The sequence below is a fragment of the Epinephelus fuscoguttatus genome, linkage group LG18 (genome assembly GCF_011397635.1).
Source record: "Epinephelus fuscoguttatus linkage group LG18, E.fuscoguttatus.final_Chr_v1".
Lineage (NCBI taxonomy): Eukaryota > Metazoa > Chordata > Actinopteri > Perciformes > Serranidae > Epinephelus > Epinephelus fuscoguttatus.
The window spans coordinates 36,988,472-37,005,570 of NC_064769.1; the positions used below are offsets into that span (position 1 = coordinate 36,988,472).

Below are 17,099 nucleotides of genomic sequence, written 5' to 3' on the forward strand. Positions count from 1 at the left end.
GCACGTGTGAGTTGATCCCAGTTAGCATTCGTAGGTAGAGACCTGCAAATCACCATAAAAGTGTGTGAGACTGTAGGGCTGTGTGCACAAAGAGAAATAAAAGAAGAAGGGGCAAATGAGACAATTAAAGTCAAGAATGTCCAACCTAAAGTCTGAAAAGGGTGGAGCACCCTTAAGCAGAAAGTGAATGCCAAATGAGTGGTCATATTTAGTAGCGTCAGAAGTGGATATAAAATAACAGAAAACTAGAATTACCACCCCATGGTTATATGACTCCGCCCACCAGTCCAGCGTCTCTGACAGTTTCCATCCATGTCAGTGAAAACATGGATGCTTCACACACAGAAGATCTATACAGTCAGCACAGTTTCAAGATTAGAGTCACCAATTCAGTATCTGACCAAATGTCTCCCCTTCTGTTCCTGAGATATGACGCTGAGTAATGGCCAGAAAAGTGTTTTATGCAGAACATTATGATGTCAAAATGAAGTTGACCTTCGACCACTGAAACCCAATCAGTTCATTGTTGAGTTCAAGTGAACATTTGTGCCAAATCTGAAGAAATTCCCTCAAGGTATTCTTGAAATATGGTGTTCACAAGAATGAGTCAGACAAGCTCACGGTGACATTTGACCACCGAAATCTAATCAGTTTATTCTTCAGTCCAATTGAAAGTTTGTACCAAATTTGAAGAAAATTTGAAGGTGTTCTTGAGATATTGCGTTCTAATGAATGAGATGGGTGCAAGGCCACAGTGACCTTGACCTTTGTCCCTTGAACACTAAAATTACCAATTCATCCTCAAGTCCAAGTGAACATTTATGAAATTTTGCTCAAGGTGTTGTTGAGATAATACATTCAAAAGAATGAGACAGACAAGGTCACAGTGTTCTTGAGCTTTGACCTATGACCACCAAAATCTTATCAGTTCATTCACAAATCCAAGTGAACGTTTATGTCAAATTTGAAGACAACCCACAAGGTATTCTTGAGATATCACGTTCACAAAAATGAGGCAGTTGAGGTCACATAGACCGTTACATTTTAACCTATGACCACCAAAAAATAGTTATTTTGCTCATCGTTGAGTCCAAGTGCACATTTGTGCCAAATAACACCACTGTCAGGACTGAAGACAGAGACGAGCGCCATAACGATCTCCAGTGTGTGTTTGTGTTTGAGAGAGAGACAGAAAGAGGGGGAGACAAGGTGAAGATGGACTCATGCAACGTTTCTGTCTGCTGCTGAATGCTGCTTTGTCACTTTTTGACCCGCCCACCAGAACCGCCTCAGATATTTTCCGGCGTGATCAACCCTAAATTTTTAATTGGCATGGTTCTCATTAACATAACTGGTGTGAACTGAAGTGCATGATGCAGGAAATGGTTTTGGTTAAAGAACCGCCGAGGTCATTGTGCCAAACCTTCACCCTTAGTTTAAGTGTTTAAAGGTACAGTATTCAAATTTTTGGAGTTAATATTAACCCGTTTGTCGCTCCATATTTTTCTGTAGAAACGAAGAAGGAGAGGAACACTTGCACCAGAGGAGACGGCAGCTTCCCTTCAACCTTGCCACAGGTGAAGGCGTCCTCTACGACGTTTCTATGGAGTCTATCCCCGGTCCTCCTGGCTCCGGTGCACTGGGCTCCACAGTGCCCACAACAGAGAAACCTTTGGACCCCGCCTCCCTGCTGGGATCCCTTCTCCGGCAGGACCACTCTGTTTACACCCAGCCTCAGACACCCAGTCCGCAGCTCCAAATCCTAAACCAATTAGAGGACTCTGATTGTGAAGAACAACTCCAGCCGTCTTTGGAGCAAGCCTTCATGGACAGCCGTGCTCTGCTCAGTGTGCCGGGCCAGATCCAGGCCTCGCAGAAGAGGACGCTCACCGGGGACCTCACATCTGAAGCCATGATCGACTCTTTGGAGCAGATTTTGGGGGATATTGGGGTTGGAGGGATCGAGGGGCTTGAGGTGGAGGAGACGGAGCTGAGGGACTGGGAGAACATGCTCGCCAGGATGAGCGACCAGAGGGAAGACGTATCAGAGGAACTAAATCACATCCTGGCTAACGATGTGTTCACGTACGTTGAGGAGGCTCTGCGGAGGGAGGCTGGTGTGTGTGTGCAGAACTCGGATCATGTTTCTGGGTCGATTAACAGTTCATCTGTCCAAGGAAACCATCCTGGACCTTTGTTTTCAAACAGCCAGTGGCAGCCAGTGACGGACATGAAATCTGGCTTTGCAGAGCAGACTCTGTTGGGAGGTGTTTTTGGCAGTGTTGGGTGTTCGCCTGGACTAAATGGCACTTCTCAAGTTGCGTCTCACACACCAACACCCACACAGTGTCGTAACACTCACCAGGGACACACCTCTTCGCTGTGGCCTCCGAGCAGCAACAATCACCACTGTGGCAAACAAATGATTTCTACACACACTGAAGTGACACAACATTTTCCATCTGTTAAAAGCACCAACAGTATCCACAGCAGCAGCCGTCAGTCAGGCTCGGATGTGACGGGCCAAACTGTACAATACACGCTGACTGGTTCACAGAGCTCATCAGCATGGCGGCAACAGCAGCTGCTGCAAAGTTTTAGCCATCACACACTGACACATTCCTCACACACACCAGGCAGCGTGAGCTCGACAGCTCAGCCATTGTACCCGCAAATGCAGCGCTTATCCGGCAGCTGCATGTATGAAAAAAGAGAAGGCCACATACCGAGCGCTGCTACTGTTCCTGCCCAACAGAATGGGCCCCTCCTGGGACCTTCCTGCGCCAGAGGAACCACACACGCTGCAGGGTCGACCACAAATGCTCCCTTTGCACTGCCACGTCCAGGCATGGCAGCTGGAGTCATCAACCAGGGGATGATGCACCCGGCGGCGGCAGCTGGCTGTACAGATTTTGGCAATATCGGTTTGGTTCATCTGAGCGGACACAACGCTGGTCTGGGAGCAGCTCACTCAGAATATCATCCTGAAAATGGATCATTACAGTCGTCGTTCTTCTGTTAGAGCGGTGACGCTCAGGTAAAATAAAGCTACTATTAGAAACTAATTTGGGAAGGAATGGCTCAGATTTCAGAATTACCCATACGAGAGCTTTCCAACTCTTAGTCCAAGTGGTTATAATTTAAAAAAACACACATGTGTATAAGTCTCAGGCAGTTTTTGCCCTGTTTTAATGAGCCTCTCCTCCATCTCAGCTGACCAGCAAACACAGAGTTGTGAAGTGAGAGAAGTCATTTCAGACGTCCCACTCATTTGCTGCACAGTGTTGAGGGACTGATAGTTAAAGCAAGTTCAGGAGTTAAACGTGCATGGAATTCTCCAGTTTTAATCATCACTACGTTAGAAAAAGCTCGTTCTTTGACATAAAGTCATGGGTACAAGTCTGTGTACACAAAAACTTGAAGAGTGAGATCAACTACAACTTCCAAGGAGCATTTTGGTCCAAATTATCCAAGCACCAAGCTTAAAGTCAAGGCTGAAAGTAGCTCAGTCCATAGGGACTTGGCTTGAGAACCGGAGGGTTGCTGGCTCAAGTCCTTATACGGACTGAGCATGGACTAGTATCTGGAGAAGTGCCAGTTCGCCTCCTGGGCACTGCCACGGCGTTCTCAAACCCCCAACAGCCTGGGGCGCCTATGTGTTTGTCAGTTTTTCTTATCACAGAGATAACGGGAATTTGACAAAGTAAAAGAAATAAAAGTAGCTTTGCAAGTTGCAGCTACGTTTGCCATTTTCTTGTTGCTTGGCTTGCTTAGGTTCAGTGTAGGGAGACTTTATTTTGATGTAGAGTAACTGGTAGCTCAGCTCACTACATTTTCTTGCCCGACGCTGGTTTTGTTACTGCATCTTGCACGATTGTGACGCCATTGAGGTGATCTCCCAACAGAGGTGACATATAAACACCTGGCAAAATAATAAAACAGCTTCTGTGGAAGTTTCCTCGACAATAGGTGCCACTGGGACTATATTTAGCCATGATGACACAGACTCACAGGTAACCGCTGCTGGTAATAGGATGATAAGACATGTTAGTAAGAATGGTCTATGAAGAAAATTGCAATTGTATCTTGTGGCATCCTCACCTGTCCTTAAGGTACCCATGGTGTCACAGCATCCACTTTGTGAACTGCTGATTTTTATATTTCAAGCAGGCCTGAAATTATTATGACAGCTTTGTTGAGTCTCGTAGGAAAAAAGCAAGCACTCTCAAAATAAATCCCCTCGAAAGGTGCACGGCCAAAAACAGCGACAGACGTTTCGACAGAAAGTCTTAAGACTTTCTGTCGAATCGTCTGTGTTTCTGGTACTGCCACCCAAGCTGGTTTATTAAATTTACCAAAAGGACATTTGTGAGTGCTGGCATTTTTCCCTTTGTTAGCTTTGTTGAGTCTGCCAGCAGTCCACAGTTTTGTCTGTACGCTCTTCACACCTCCAAATGTTCAGTACTGATCTGATATCTAGACCTGATTTCCGTCCTTTTATTGTCAGGAGAGACCATAGAGTGGACGTGACCTCCTACAATCTGATCCATCTGGCTGTTTTAATTTGCAGGATAATCACAGTATGTCTGCGCTCTTCTTCCACAGATCCCCAAAGTCCCCCTGAACGGTGTCATTGACCCGTTTGCCTTCCCTGCCCTTCCTGCTGGGAGCATCAACCTGTCCCAAAACACCGGCCCGTAGCTGCCTCTGCTCTGCTCTGCACTCACAGACTCTGATCGGACCCAGAGATACGCCTGAGTATGATGAGGAGTTTCTGCTTCTGCGATGCTTGTGATATTTTATAGATGTTGTGTCTATGAACCCTCTCATTTCAAACAAACGTTGCTACGTCAGTCTTTGCTGATGATGTAGCTGTGAGTATCTCCAGTCTCTGGGCATTTGAGCACTGACTCTTTAAATAGTTATCAATCAGTCATAACCAATAATTTTACACATACTCGTTCTGCAAGTAACCAACAATGTTGTGAAGTGTCCTGTCAGCTGATTGGAAGCTGCACCCGACAGGATTCATTGCAAGTGGACTTTCTGTACGGAATAAAGGACAGTTACAGCAGGTTAACTCCTCCTATATTTATATCAGTGTCATTCTTTGAGTGGCGTTTAGAAGACAAATCCATAGACGGTGTAAAAGAAGTGGACGTAGCACCGTGACATCACCCTTTGGTTTGTGGACGAATGCTTTGAAGTCACAGGTTTGGCATTTTGGCATGGATGTTTAATAATACCTAGATACTGGATGATGGCGCCCGTTCAGTCCAATGGAGCTGCTCGCCTGGTGCAAAGGCCAAAAAAGGTTTTTACCTATGGGGTTTACTTCCAGGGTATGTGGCCCACTGAATATGCACCGTAGTGTTTCGCCTGCGAGTTCCTGCTCGGCTCAAAGACTTCCCACTGTGATGACACCTTATTTAGGTGACACGCCATCCACCATCCCCTCCACCTCACGATGACAAAGTCAGCTCATGTACTACTTTATACGTTCACTTTTGAAACATTGACATCATATGTATAACACGTGCAAACATCACATATTTGTGGTTTGCAGAAACCATGACCCATGACATTTTCCTCTGGCCACAGGTATGAACATCGTGTCTCCAAAGACGTTTGGATTTTCTTCAGAAACTTAAGAGTTAAATGTAGAAACAAGTTTTTCCCCGACACTCACGCAGCTTTTGTTTGAAAAGAACTGTGACTCAGACTGATGCTCCACATTTAAGAGTCACAGTTAACACTTAGATTTGCCAATTATCTGGCAGTTTTAAAGGAATCGTGTATTGAATCATCATGTGAGACATGAAATGCAAACAATGCAGTATTAAAATACTGTAAAATCTATTTAATTGAACTCAACTGTTGATGTGACCAAGATAATTAAATCCTAATGAAACATATTTTCACCCCTGACATTTAGCATGTAGTAGCCATATATACACATTAAAACAGATGGAGATGAAATGTATATTTAAGTGTTTATTAATGTACAGTATTTGGCAGCAATTACATCTTCAAGGTTCACTTTTGACTTTGGATAAGTTTGACAACATACTGGATTTCTTTCTGGAGCTTTCAGCCACATGTCATGGCTTTGACCAGCAGGTTTGCTCAGTTGTTATGGAAATGTTTTTATAAAAATATAACAAAATAATTCATATTCATAGAAAATATGCAGACATGTTTTATTTAGGTTACATTTTGACATTGACTGTTTATACATCAGTGACAGTTTTGGTTGTTGACTCACTCAAAGAAATGATCTGGTCTATTGTCAGGTTTATGTATTTCAATTAAATGTAAAAAATTTAATTGAATCAAGTATTTCTAACTAAACATGAATAAATAAATGAAGAATTAAAAAAATCAAAGAAAACTGTTATTAATACTCTGAGAATTTATGTAACTGTATCTTATAGCATTTACTTTATTTTTTTAAGTTTATGTAAATATTTTTAATACATTTTGTGGATTTAAAATATGATGAATTTCCTTTAATGAAGTTATGTATTACTGCAAATTATTTTTTTTGTATTTTAATGAGGCAAATTCAGTGAGCTACATAAATTCTCATAGCCCATTCATCTCATTTTAATTGATTTCCTTTTCTGGTTTATGCTAGACTTGATTCAATGGAAATCTTTATATTTATAAATTCTATGAGCTACATACATTTTCATAGCCCATTCAGCTCTTTTTTATATTAATTTATTACTTTTTATTTGGTTTATGTTACAATTAATTAACTAGATTCAACGGAAAATTTTATATCTAATTAAAATACTTAAAATAGACCAAATAATTTGTTTAAGTTCAAAGAAACTAAAAAGATATTTTAAATTAATAGAAAATATTTGGACATATTTTATTTGATTTTACAGCCACAGTTTTGGTTGTTGACTCACTCAAAGAAATTATTTGGTAATTGGTAAATATAAATATTTCCATTGAATCAAGTCATTCTAACATAAACCAAAGGAAAAAAGTAATTTAAACAAATAAAATGAGATTAATACGTTATGAGAATTTATTTAACTATAACTATTTATGTAATTACTGTCAATAAATTCTGTGTATTTCAAATTTGTTGAATTTCCTTTAATCAAGTTATGTATCTAATTACTGTAAATTATTTCTTTGTGTTTCAGTAAGCTAAATTATATGAGTTACATGAATTCCCATAGCCTATTCATCTGTTTTATTTGAATTAATTCCTTTTCTTTTTGGCTTACTTTAACCTGACAAAATAGACCAACTAATTTCCTTAAATGCAAAGAAACTGACAAATATTTTACATTCACAGAAAGTATGCAGACATATTTTATTTGATTTCAGTTACAATTTTTGTAACTGAAATCAAATAAAATATGATTTCAGTTATAATTTTTGTTGTTGACTCACTCAAAGAAATGGTCTGTTCTCAATTTCACGTTTCAATAACATAAAATTTCTATCCATTTAAGTCAAGTAATTCAAACATGAACCAAAAAAGTACCATTTATGTAATTAAATCAAACTGACATGAAAAGAATTAATCTAATTTACTTTATTAAATTCATGTAATTACTGTAAATATATTCAGTGTATTTACTTTAATAAGTTTATATACCTAATAACTTAATAAATTCTATGTATTTCAATAACGTAAATTCTGTGAGCATAAATTCTCATACTCTATTCAGCTCAGTTTCATCTAATTTAATTACATAAATGGTATCTTTTGATTTATGTTAGAATTATTGACTCAATTCAATGGAAACTTTATGTGTAATTTGAATATGTAAACCTGACAAAACAGGACAAACAATTTCTTTCAGTGCAAATACATTAATGAACACTTAACAAATGTCTTTATATCAGCTTACAACCACATTATAGTGGTTTATAGTTTTTTTATACAACATTTACTGCTTATAAATGTTAAATTCTGTTTAAACTGAACACTGATTGGTGGATAATTCTTCAGTAATCAAACTGGAGACTGATGGAGTGCATAATGAGGGTTAATAGATTATTGGCAGTTAAAGATAATGTTGCAACCAGGAATACATGAACTCATTCTTAATTTGTTTTCGCTCACACACATGATCTGGGAGAGATGGCAGCTCTAAGGTTTAATGTGAACACACGTCAAAGAGTGTGACTCTGAACTTTACAAACATGCTGTATTATTTCAGTTTAAATCCATCTCAGATGTTTCAAAGAAGAACTTTGTCATATTCATAATAAAGTACACGTTAATGCATCTTCGCCTGCAGGACGTCGCCATGTTATTGTGCTTCTGTAATTATAGGTCATGTTACTCTCTGTAGCTGCTTTGTATTCCTCGTGTATAAAACACAGCCATGGGGGAGAAGTCTTATTTATTTTGCCATTAAAGAGCTGTAACCGCTCTGATACCTTCATGTATTATTTCTCTGTGTTGTCTCAGGAGGAGTTCATGTGGGGACACAAACTGGGTCGCCCTCTGACGGTCACACATATGAGGAGGTATCAGGTTCAGCTCATTGTGTTCCTGTGCTCCGTCTGCAGCTCCAGTACCAACTTGTATTGTTATCTGTGGAGAATCTGCGATGGCACATTTAATGTTGAGATATGTGTTCCCACAAACCATTATGTAACCGCCAGCAGCCTCTTACACAGCAGATTCCCCTCGGCCTCTTCAGTGTCTCCTGTGTTTCTGATTGAATCATTTAAAAAAAACACTGCTGACAGAGGCCAAACAAGAGTCTACAGCCATGGCAGCAGCTCTGTCAGGCTGGACTCAGTCACAATGGTGCTTTGAGCTAAATGCTAATGTTAGCCCCTCCTGCTGGCTGCAGACAAAAATGTGGTTTTAGTGGTCCAGGAACAATACATAAAGACTTTTGCTTATGTGAGACAGTGCAGAAGTACTCAGCTACACCTAAAAGCCCTGCATTCAAAATGAGATCTGTGTAAAAGTACAAATGTATAAACATAAGAATGTACTCAGCTATACTACCTGAAGTTCAAACTCATTTGGCTCATAAAGGTGCAGCTCATTTAAATTTCTGTATATTCAGCTTGTGAATTTCCCCATGGGGATTACCTTTTTGTACTATCAATTTGAATCTGTGAAGTTACCAACATTTTGAAATAAATAAAGTGAGGTAAAAAGCTTAATATTTGCCTTTGAAATGCAAACACTCAAAATTGTACTTATGAACAATTCTTGAATGCATATACGTCGTTACTTTCTGCCACTTAAAATTAATATAATCCTGGTTTAATGCATGACACAAAAAACGTATTCATTATCACGTAGTTTAATGTCTGCGTCTGGATATAATAGTTTTAAACTGTTCTTTAATTGGCTATGCATGGAAGCATAATGTATTCATTTGAGAAAAAAAAATATATATATATAATATTATCGCAGGGCGTTGGTGGCTTAGTGGTAGAGCAGGCGCCCCATGTACAAGGCTGTTGCCACAGTGGCCCAGGTTCGACTCCAGCCTGTGGCCCTTTGCTGCATATCACTCCCTCTCTCTCCCCCCATTTCACACTCCACTATCCTATCAATTAAAGGCAAAAATGCCCTAAAAAATATCTTAAACACAAGATTATTATCGCAACTTTTAGAAGGTTTTCATGGAAAAAAAATATCTTGCTTTTCAGAATTAAGATTATGTGCATATGTCAGAATTCTGAAAAAAAAAATGTAATGAAAAAAAATCCTTAATTTTCCAAAGTTATGACATTATATCAGAATTATAAGTTTTCATGGAAAAACCTGCTTTTGTTTTCCTAAATTAAAGAGATAATAACCTCAATTATAGCTGCTGCGCAGCGATGGGTCGGGTCCGGGCATTTTTAGGCAATTCTGAGCAACAAGCAGAAGAACTGGAAGACATTTAGGAATTTAGCAACACAATCTGCCTTTTGCATCAGCTGAGGCTTGAACTCACAACCTCAGAGACTAAGAATCAATTTCTGTCTCACTAAGCTAATTAGTCAGTGACAATTCATGTGTAGCTTCACAGACTGACTAAGCCAGACGTGCAGGTTTAGCAGCCGTCCATGCATGGAAAGGCAGATTTCAAACCACTGTAAAAAATTCAGTTATTAAGACAAAAATCTGAAAATACACATATTGCATCTAGACAGCATGGAGATGTTGGTAATTTGTTTGTAACAATGATTGATTTGCTCCATAAGTGAAAAACTGGTGTTTAAAATTGCCATTTTTACATTGACTCCAATTGTTCACATGAGAGCAAAATTCAAAATGCTGTCAAAAATTCAGTTTTTTGAGATAAAATTCTGAAATTTGCCACACATCATCTACCATGACTCTGGAATTTTGTCTTTTTTTCATGAACATTGAAGATTTAGGGGCGGCACGGTGGTGTGGTGGTTAGCACTCTCGCCTCACAGCAAGAGGGTTGCCGGTTCGATCCCGGGCACTCCGGCTTCCTGATAACTGATAACTCTAAATTGTCCGTAGGTGTGAATGTGAGGGTGAATGGTTGTTTGTCTCTATGTGTCAGCCCTGCGATAGTCTGGCGACCTGTCCAGGGTGTACCCTGCCTCTCACCCAATATCAGCTGGGATAGGCTCCAGCCCCCCGGCGACCCTCAAGAGGATGAAGCAGTTAGAAGATGAATGAATGAATGAATTGAAGATTTATTTAGCAAGAATTTGCATGTATATGTTTACAGTCAAACATTTTGATGCACTGCAGGCTCAATTTTTGATAAATCAAAAATCTGAGAAACGTAGTTTTTGTAGGACAGTCTGAAGATGCTCTGTAGCAAGTTTGGTGTCAATTGAGCAAAAATTGTGGGAGGAGATAGGTTTAAGAAGTTTTACAGTTTTTTGAAAAAAACAGAGTGATGAACTTCATAATTTTTAATAGGTTTAAATGTACAAAAGTTTCTTCAGTATTGGGGCTACAGTTTGATGAAAGTTGTGAAGTTGTAGCACGTATGGTTGATTTGTTATGAATTTTCAAAGTTTTGAACTTTAGACGCTTGCTGTAGCGCCACCATCAGGACTATTGGCTTGAGTTTACAGCTGAGGATATCTGGCATGAGACTGGACCTTTGTGCAAAGTTTGGTGAGTTTTCACCCATGGGAAGTATGATTTCCTCGGAAGAAGAAGAAGAAGAAGAATACCTAGGATTACAATAGTGTCCTGACCCTAATAACTAACTAAAAAAAGAAAAGTAAGAGAATAAACAAGAGTATTACCTCGGTTTTCTGAATTAAGATTATTAGCCTATGTCAGAATTCTGAGTTAAGTTTTCAGTTGTCCAATTTTCTGAATTAACAATATTATTGTATTAGAATTACAACAAAAGTTTTCATGAAAAAATGCTCTTGTTTTTCTAAAGTAAGGAAATAACATTGATAATGAAAATAAAAAATAATAAATAAAAAGAATTTAAAAAAAAAAAGAATATACAAGACTTTCTGAATTAAGATTATGAGCCTATGTTAGAATTCTGAGAAAAGTTTTCATGCAAACATTATTACACCAGAATTATAACAAGAGATTTCATGGGGAAAAAAACCCTGAATAATTAAAAAAGAGCGAATATATGAGTATTACCTTGTTAACTCAAAAAAGCAAGAGCAGAATTTTATTAGAAAAAAAAATCTGAAATAATAATCTTGGTAATCCAGAAAAACAGGTCATTTTTATTCCTCCAGTGAATGAATTATGTTTCTTTAGTCGTGTTCACAATTATCACTCACTACTCACTGTGTAGTGCGCTAGAAAGTGAACAGGGTCTATGCGGAGCGATAGAAGAGAACATCTTGATCATCGTGTTGTTATCTCTGGCTCTGGGTCTATGGTGATGTCGGTCACAGCCTAAAGGTCAAGTGGCCTCAGTGTGGGAAAACAGCAGGAAGTATAAACGAAGCTGATTGGCTGAACCCTGCTGCATCTGATTGGCTTTTTGCCGAGTACTGTTCGGTCATTGGCTCCTGGTTGTCTGCCGGAAATATTTGTTTGAAGTCGTCCCGTTCGCCGATAACGCTGCAGATTACGAATTAAATTAATGTTGTTTTAAAGAAAATAAAATTGAGATTAAACATTTCGGTGCCCACCAGCCGCCGCAACTTGTTATAAACCAAACGCCTGGTAAAAATATTCAGGTTTAATATGAGTGGTTTTACACCAGTACTGCATGCTAGCCGCTGTAACACGAGCTAACTGCTAACGGCTAACGTTAGCTAGCTTGTTAGAGAGGACGGTTGGGCCGACTTTCTGAGAGGATTACCAAACATGAAAGCAGCAGGACAACACGGCGACATTTGGCAAACCTGGCTAACCAAGCGGACAGCGCATACTAAGTAGAAATGGATCCGGAGAACAGGTGTGTGCTAAGCAATTATCACCTGTGTTAAACTGGGTGGGAGGGGCGCAGTGAAGTCTGTTTGAGGTTGGCTATCGACCCACATTGACTCTCAGCGATCATCAATGTAGTGCTGTTAAATTAACACAAACCCATGTTTTAATGTCATTTCCCTTTACATAAATATTTTAGCTTCCATGTGATGTGACCCAGTGACTCAGATTTAACATGAAAATGCTTTGCTACACATTACCTACAGGATACACCACTCCAAATGGAGTTTTCGTGCCCTTTCTATTAATATTTTTATGAAAAATGATTGTTTTTCTTTCAATAGCTTCCATGTAATGTGACCCAGTGACTCAGATTTGATTTATCTTTAGTTTGAATGTTATTTCTTCTGTTTTATATAGATATTTTTTAATGGAAAATTCATGTTATTTTTCAACAGCTGCCACGTCTTCATGGATTCAGTAGCTTCCTTAGCCAGTCTCCATAGACATTTTTTATTATTTCACAGTTTTGAATACACAAATTGATGGAACTGACTATTGCTTTTCACTGAAATCATATTTCATTATTTCATGTGACAAAAAAAATGAGTGATTGATTGATTGATTGATTGATTGATTGATTGATGTAATGTGACCCAGAGAGGTGAGCTAACTGTCCTCTTCCTGTCAGGTCAAACAGAATAAAAAGACGCCACTAGGTCCGAAGTGAAAGTTGAATATCCAACTTAAAACTTTATCACGGTGGTGGGAAATGTGACATAGCGCGTTATGACAAGCTCTATATTGTGTAATATGCTGGTTTTGCATCTGTTACCTTATTTTCCCCATCTAAAAACATCACTGAACATGCTCAGTGTTTAGCAGGTATTCTCCAGATGTTCAAGTTAAGTTTTAAGTTTATTTACTTTATTAATCCCCCTGAGGGGAAATTCAGTGTTTTCACTCTTGCTTGTCAATTACACACAGGTCCGAAAGACACACACATGCACAAACAGGACCTATACATGCACAAAGTGGAGAGATGTCAGAGTGAGGGGGCTGCCCTTGGTGAGGCGGCCCGAGTGGTTGGGGGGTTCGGTGCCTTGCTCAAGGGCACCTCGGCAGTGCCCAGGAGGTGAACTGGCACCTCTCCAGCCACCATTCCACGCTCCATATTTTGGTCCGAACGGGGACTCGAACAGGCGACCCTCCGGTTCCCAACCCAAGTCCCTATGGACTGAGCTTTAGGGTGTTGGCATGCTAGCATTAGCTAAGCACTAGAAACACTCTTAAAACTCCCACTATTGGCAGAATACAGCTGAATCTCAGATGAACAGTCTGAGGTGTTGCATTCTGGGTAATGCACGTGCCAGGATTTAAATGAAGAATGCACGGTATAAAAAACCAACATCTCTGGTTCTGCTGAATTTATTTTGATCCGTTGACCTAAATATGCATCATTCAGACTTCATAGGAATCACATGAACAACGTGATGCAGATAGATATTTATATAACTTGTATTAAAGTTGGAACCGTGACATTGATGGTTAACTTTTTCGTGGATGTCCCTTCAGCATTGTTTACTATGGAAATACAGTGCACATACTGTACTTGATGAATATAGATCACTTTCCTAATTGAAGGTAATTGACAATAGATGTAATTTCCGTCCTCTTGTGAGCCGTAGTCATTCAATATAACCTTCCATTTGGAAATGAACAGGTTAATGCATCCTGTTTCATCTCCTCACATTACCATTTGTGCTGTACTTAAAGGGCTCTCCTCCTGTCTAAGTGAGCAGTCGCCTTATGCAATGCTAAACCATTATTTTACTTTAGGAATAAGCGCAGAAGACCTGTATTTTAGCTGTTTTTCTAAAAGCTCATCCAAGTCCAGCTCTGAAATCCAAGCTGTCCCCGAAGAAAAGGCTGACTGGTCCGTCTGAATGAGGGATTAAAGACTAAGGAAAAATAAAGTAACCCAATATCACAATCAACCTGACCCGATACGATGTTCTCACGCGAGGAATCTGATGCTCTATTAAGAGGCGAAAAGAAAGAGAGGAAGACAGGCTTGTGAGAAAAGGAGGGGAGGTGGATGGAGGGAGGAAGTGGCTCTAAAAACAAATGACTGCTCTGGGAGTTGGTTCATAAAAAGGCACAGTAGTTCAGCTTCAGTTCATGAAAGGTAAACTAGTGGGGAAGAAATGCCTCAGAGAGAGGATAGCCATTAACTTTCTATGAACTTCCTCTTCAGTTTGAGTCAGCTATCATATGAATATTGGCTCAAAGCTGTTTGTATGTGACATTAATAGATTAAAATCTGATTTAAAATAGTTTTACAGGCTTGCCTCAGGCATTTTAACAATCATTGAATAATCTGTTCATTTACTGGTGTTTTTCCGACTTCAGGAAGTGGCTTATCAGGTTGTTGTGATTGCCTTAATATCACTGAATCTTGAGTACATTTACGCAAGTACTGTTTGTGTACGATTTTGAGGTACTCAAATGTTGCTTTACAATTATATGTCACCACATTTTAGAGGGAAATATTGTGCTTTTATCACTTAATCACCGCTTGACCGCTAGTTACTTTTCAACTAGGGTTGTGTCTGAAATCAAAGACAAATATTTGTATACTACTATTAGTAGTGAAGTAGGGAGTAATTTTGGTTTTTAACTGTTCCTCCAAGTTTCCACCATAGACTTCTCAGATGGTTTTATTTAAATAAATGTTCGAGGCCAGAAGAGGTCAAATATGATATTTAACTAACAAGCAAAGATAAAAGAAAAGTATAGAATTTTTTTTACCCTTTTTATTTTGCATACAAGAAACCAACTCAATAGCTTGAAAAAATGTTAGCATTGTACATCTCTGCAAAACACGGATATATTGTATTTGTGCATTATTTTGAAGCAGATACACTTAAACTGTATGTTTCTCAGCAACACTGTGGTTAACGTGTGGTTAAGTTTAGGCACAAAAACCACAGGCTGAAAACATTCACTTTTAGTAGCACAAAAGTTGCTTGGGAAAAAAACCAAACTCCTACATTTGGTGGCTCAAACATCGGGATGTGTTGGTGAAAAACACCCAGGTTCAGTGGCTTAAATGCCGCTAAGAAAGGCCATGACGTGCCGCTAAATACACCCAGGTTTGGTGCCACAAGCACTGGGGGAAATGCTGCAAAGGGTCGCCAAGAAACAACTGGTGGTGGTCTGCAGCTTGGCAGGCAGCCATCTTGCCTAAGTGTCACGCCATCCATTATCACCTCCACCTCCCAATGATATATCAGCTCATATGCATGTAATCAGGACTATGTCACTATAGACATGTTGATAAACTATGTATGGGTTCACAGAAACACACAATGCCAACATTTTCTTCTGGCAACTGGGCCGCAAAAACTCAGTTCCTTCTTCTTCTTCTTCTTCTTCTTCTTCTTCTCTGTCTTATTAATCAACTCATAAGACCTGTTTCCACCGCAGGAACTTCGGGGTAATTTTACGGGGCCGGGCCCGTTGGTGCGTGTCTCCACCGCAGGAACTACCCCCGAAGGACAGAGTCCCGGAACTTTTACAGGGGCTAAACAAGTCCCTGCCTCGGAGTAGGTACTCAGAACGGCCCCGAAAAACTCCTGGCTGGGGCTTGGGGTTTACTTGGTGCTGATTGGATATACTCAAGGCGGGACGTGACGTCAACAGAAAGCGACAAAATAGCCGGCATTTTTAAAACTCAGCAGACGAGGAGTCGTACGATTCTGCTTCTTCTTCTTTGTTTGTTTCTTTGGCGCGTCGCCCCGGTCAAAATGGTCGCGTAACGATTACGTCACATCCAGAGCCCGGTAACTTTACAGGAACCTTCCTCCTACTCCGCCCTCTCAGTGGAGACACGGCGGTTGAGAGGGCCGAGCGAGAGGACGTTCCTGTAGTAGTTCCTGCCCCCCCAAATAGTACCAGGAACTTCTTCAGTGGAAACGGGCCTAAAAGTCCTCTGTTTTATCTGGTGACCCTTTGGAGAGGCCTGACCCCTACGTAGACTAAACTAACTATATTTTAGGTGGTTCAATCTAGCTCAACATTGAGCAGCTACAACACTTGAGCTGCTCTAACACTGATGCATCAGTATTACCTATGTAGTAATTTTATAATTAATGATGTATGAGTCACAGGGTTCATTTTTTCTGCAAGTACTTTTACTTTTTAGGTGCATTTTGCTGATAATACCTTAGTACTTTTACTTACGTAGGATTTTGAATGCATGATTTTTACTTGTAATGGAGTATTTTTACATTGCAGCACCGGTACTCCACCTAAACAGGACAGAAAACGGTATAAACACTCTTCAACGTGACACCAGATGCTACTTTGGCTCCATCATGTGGCGATAAATAGTCCTACAGATAATACGAAAGATGCCTGAAACAGTCAAGGTACAATCTGTTGTCATTTATACACAGTACTCAGAGGAGCAAAGTGTTTATATCCATCAGTGCTTTACAAAATAAAGAAAGAGGTAGAGACAAACAAGACAAGCAGCATGTTACTGTTGTGGCTGCTTGAGGTGGAGCTAGTTGTAACTACTTTATGTACAGTTAGGTAGTTTAGTCCAGTGGTTCCCAACTCAGCCCTACAAAGGCTCACCAGGGGTCATGATATGATTAATGTGAGAGTAAAGGAGAAGAGGAAAATCCTGTTATACAACTCTGTATTAGTTTTGATTGACTAGTCTTTGTTTTTTTCAAATACAGAACATTACATCTGA

At 39.8% G+C, this 17,099-nt stretch overlaps 2 protein-coding genes across 2 annotated transcripts in view; both read left to right on the plus strand.

Annotated features, from left to right (window-relative positions):
• Window positions 1-8,272, plus strand: part of LOC125878675 (aryl hydrocarbon receptor-like) — a 36,749-nt gene extending 28,477 nt beyond the window's left edge. Inside the window, exons 10-11 of the mRNA XM_049560056.1 lie at window positions 1,513-3,037; window positions 4,606-8,272. Of these exons, the coding sequence (XP_049416013.1) occupies window positions 1,513-3,022 (1,510 nt within the window). The 3' untranslated portion in view covers window positions 3,023-3,037; window positions 4,606-8,272. The remainder of the gene's footprint in view (window positions 1-1,512; window positions 3,038-4,605) is intronic.
• A 3,755-nt stretch (window positions 8,273-12,027) lies between these two features.
• The window catches only part of zswim6 (zinc finger, SWIM-type containing 6), a 91,318-nt gene continuing 86,246 nt past the window's right edge, over window positions 12,028-17,099 (plus strand). The window contains exon 1 of the mRNA XM_049560053.1: window positions 12,028-12,362. The gene's annotated coding sequence lies outside the window, so the exon portion shown is untranslated. The remainder of the gene's footprint in view (window positions 12,363-17,099) is intronic.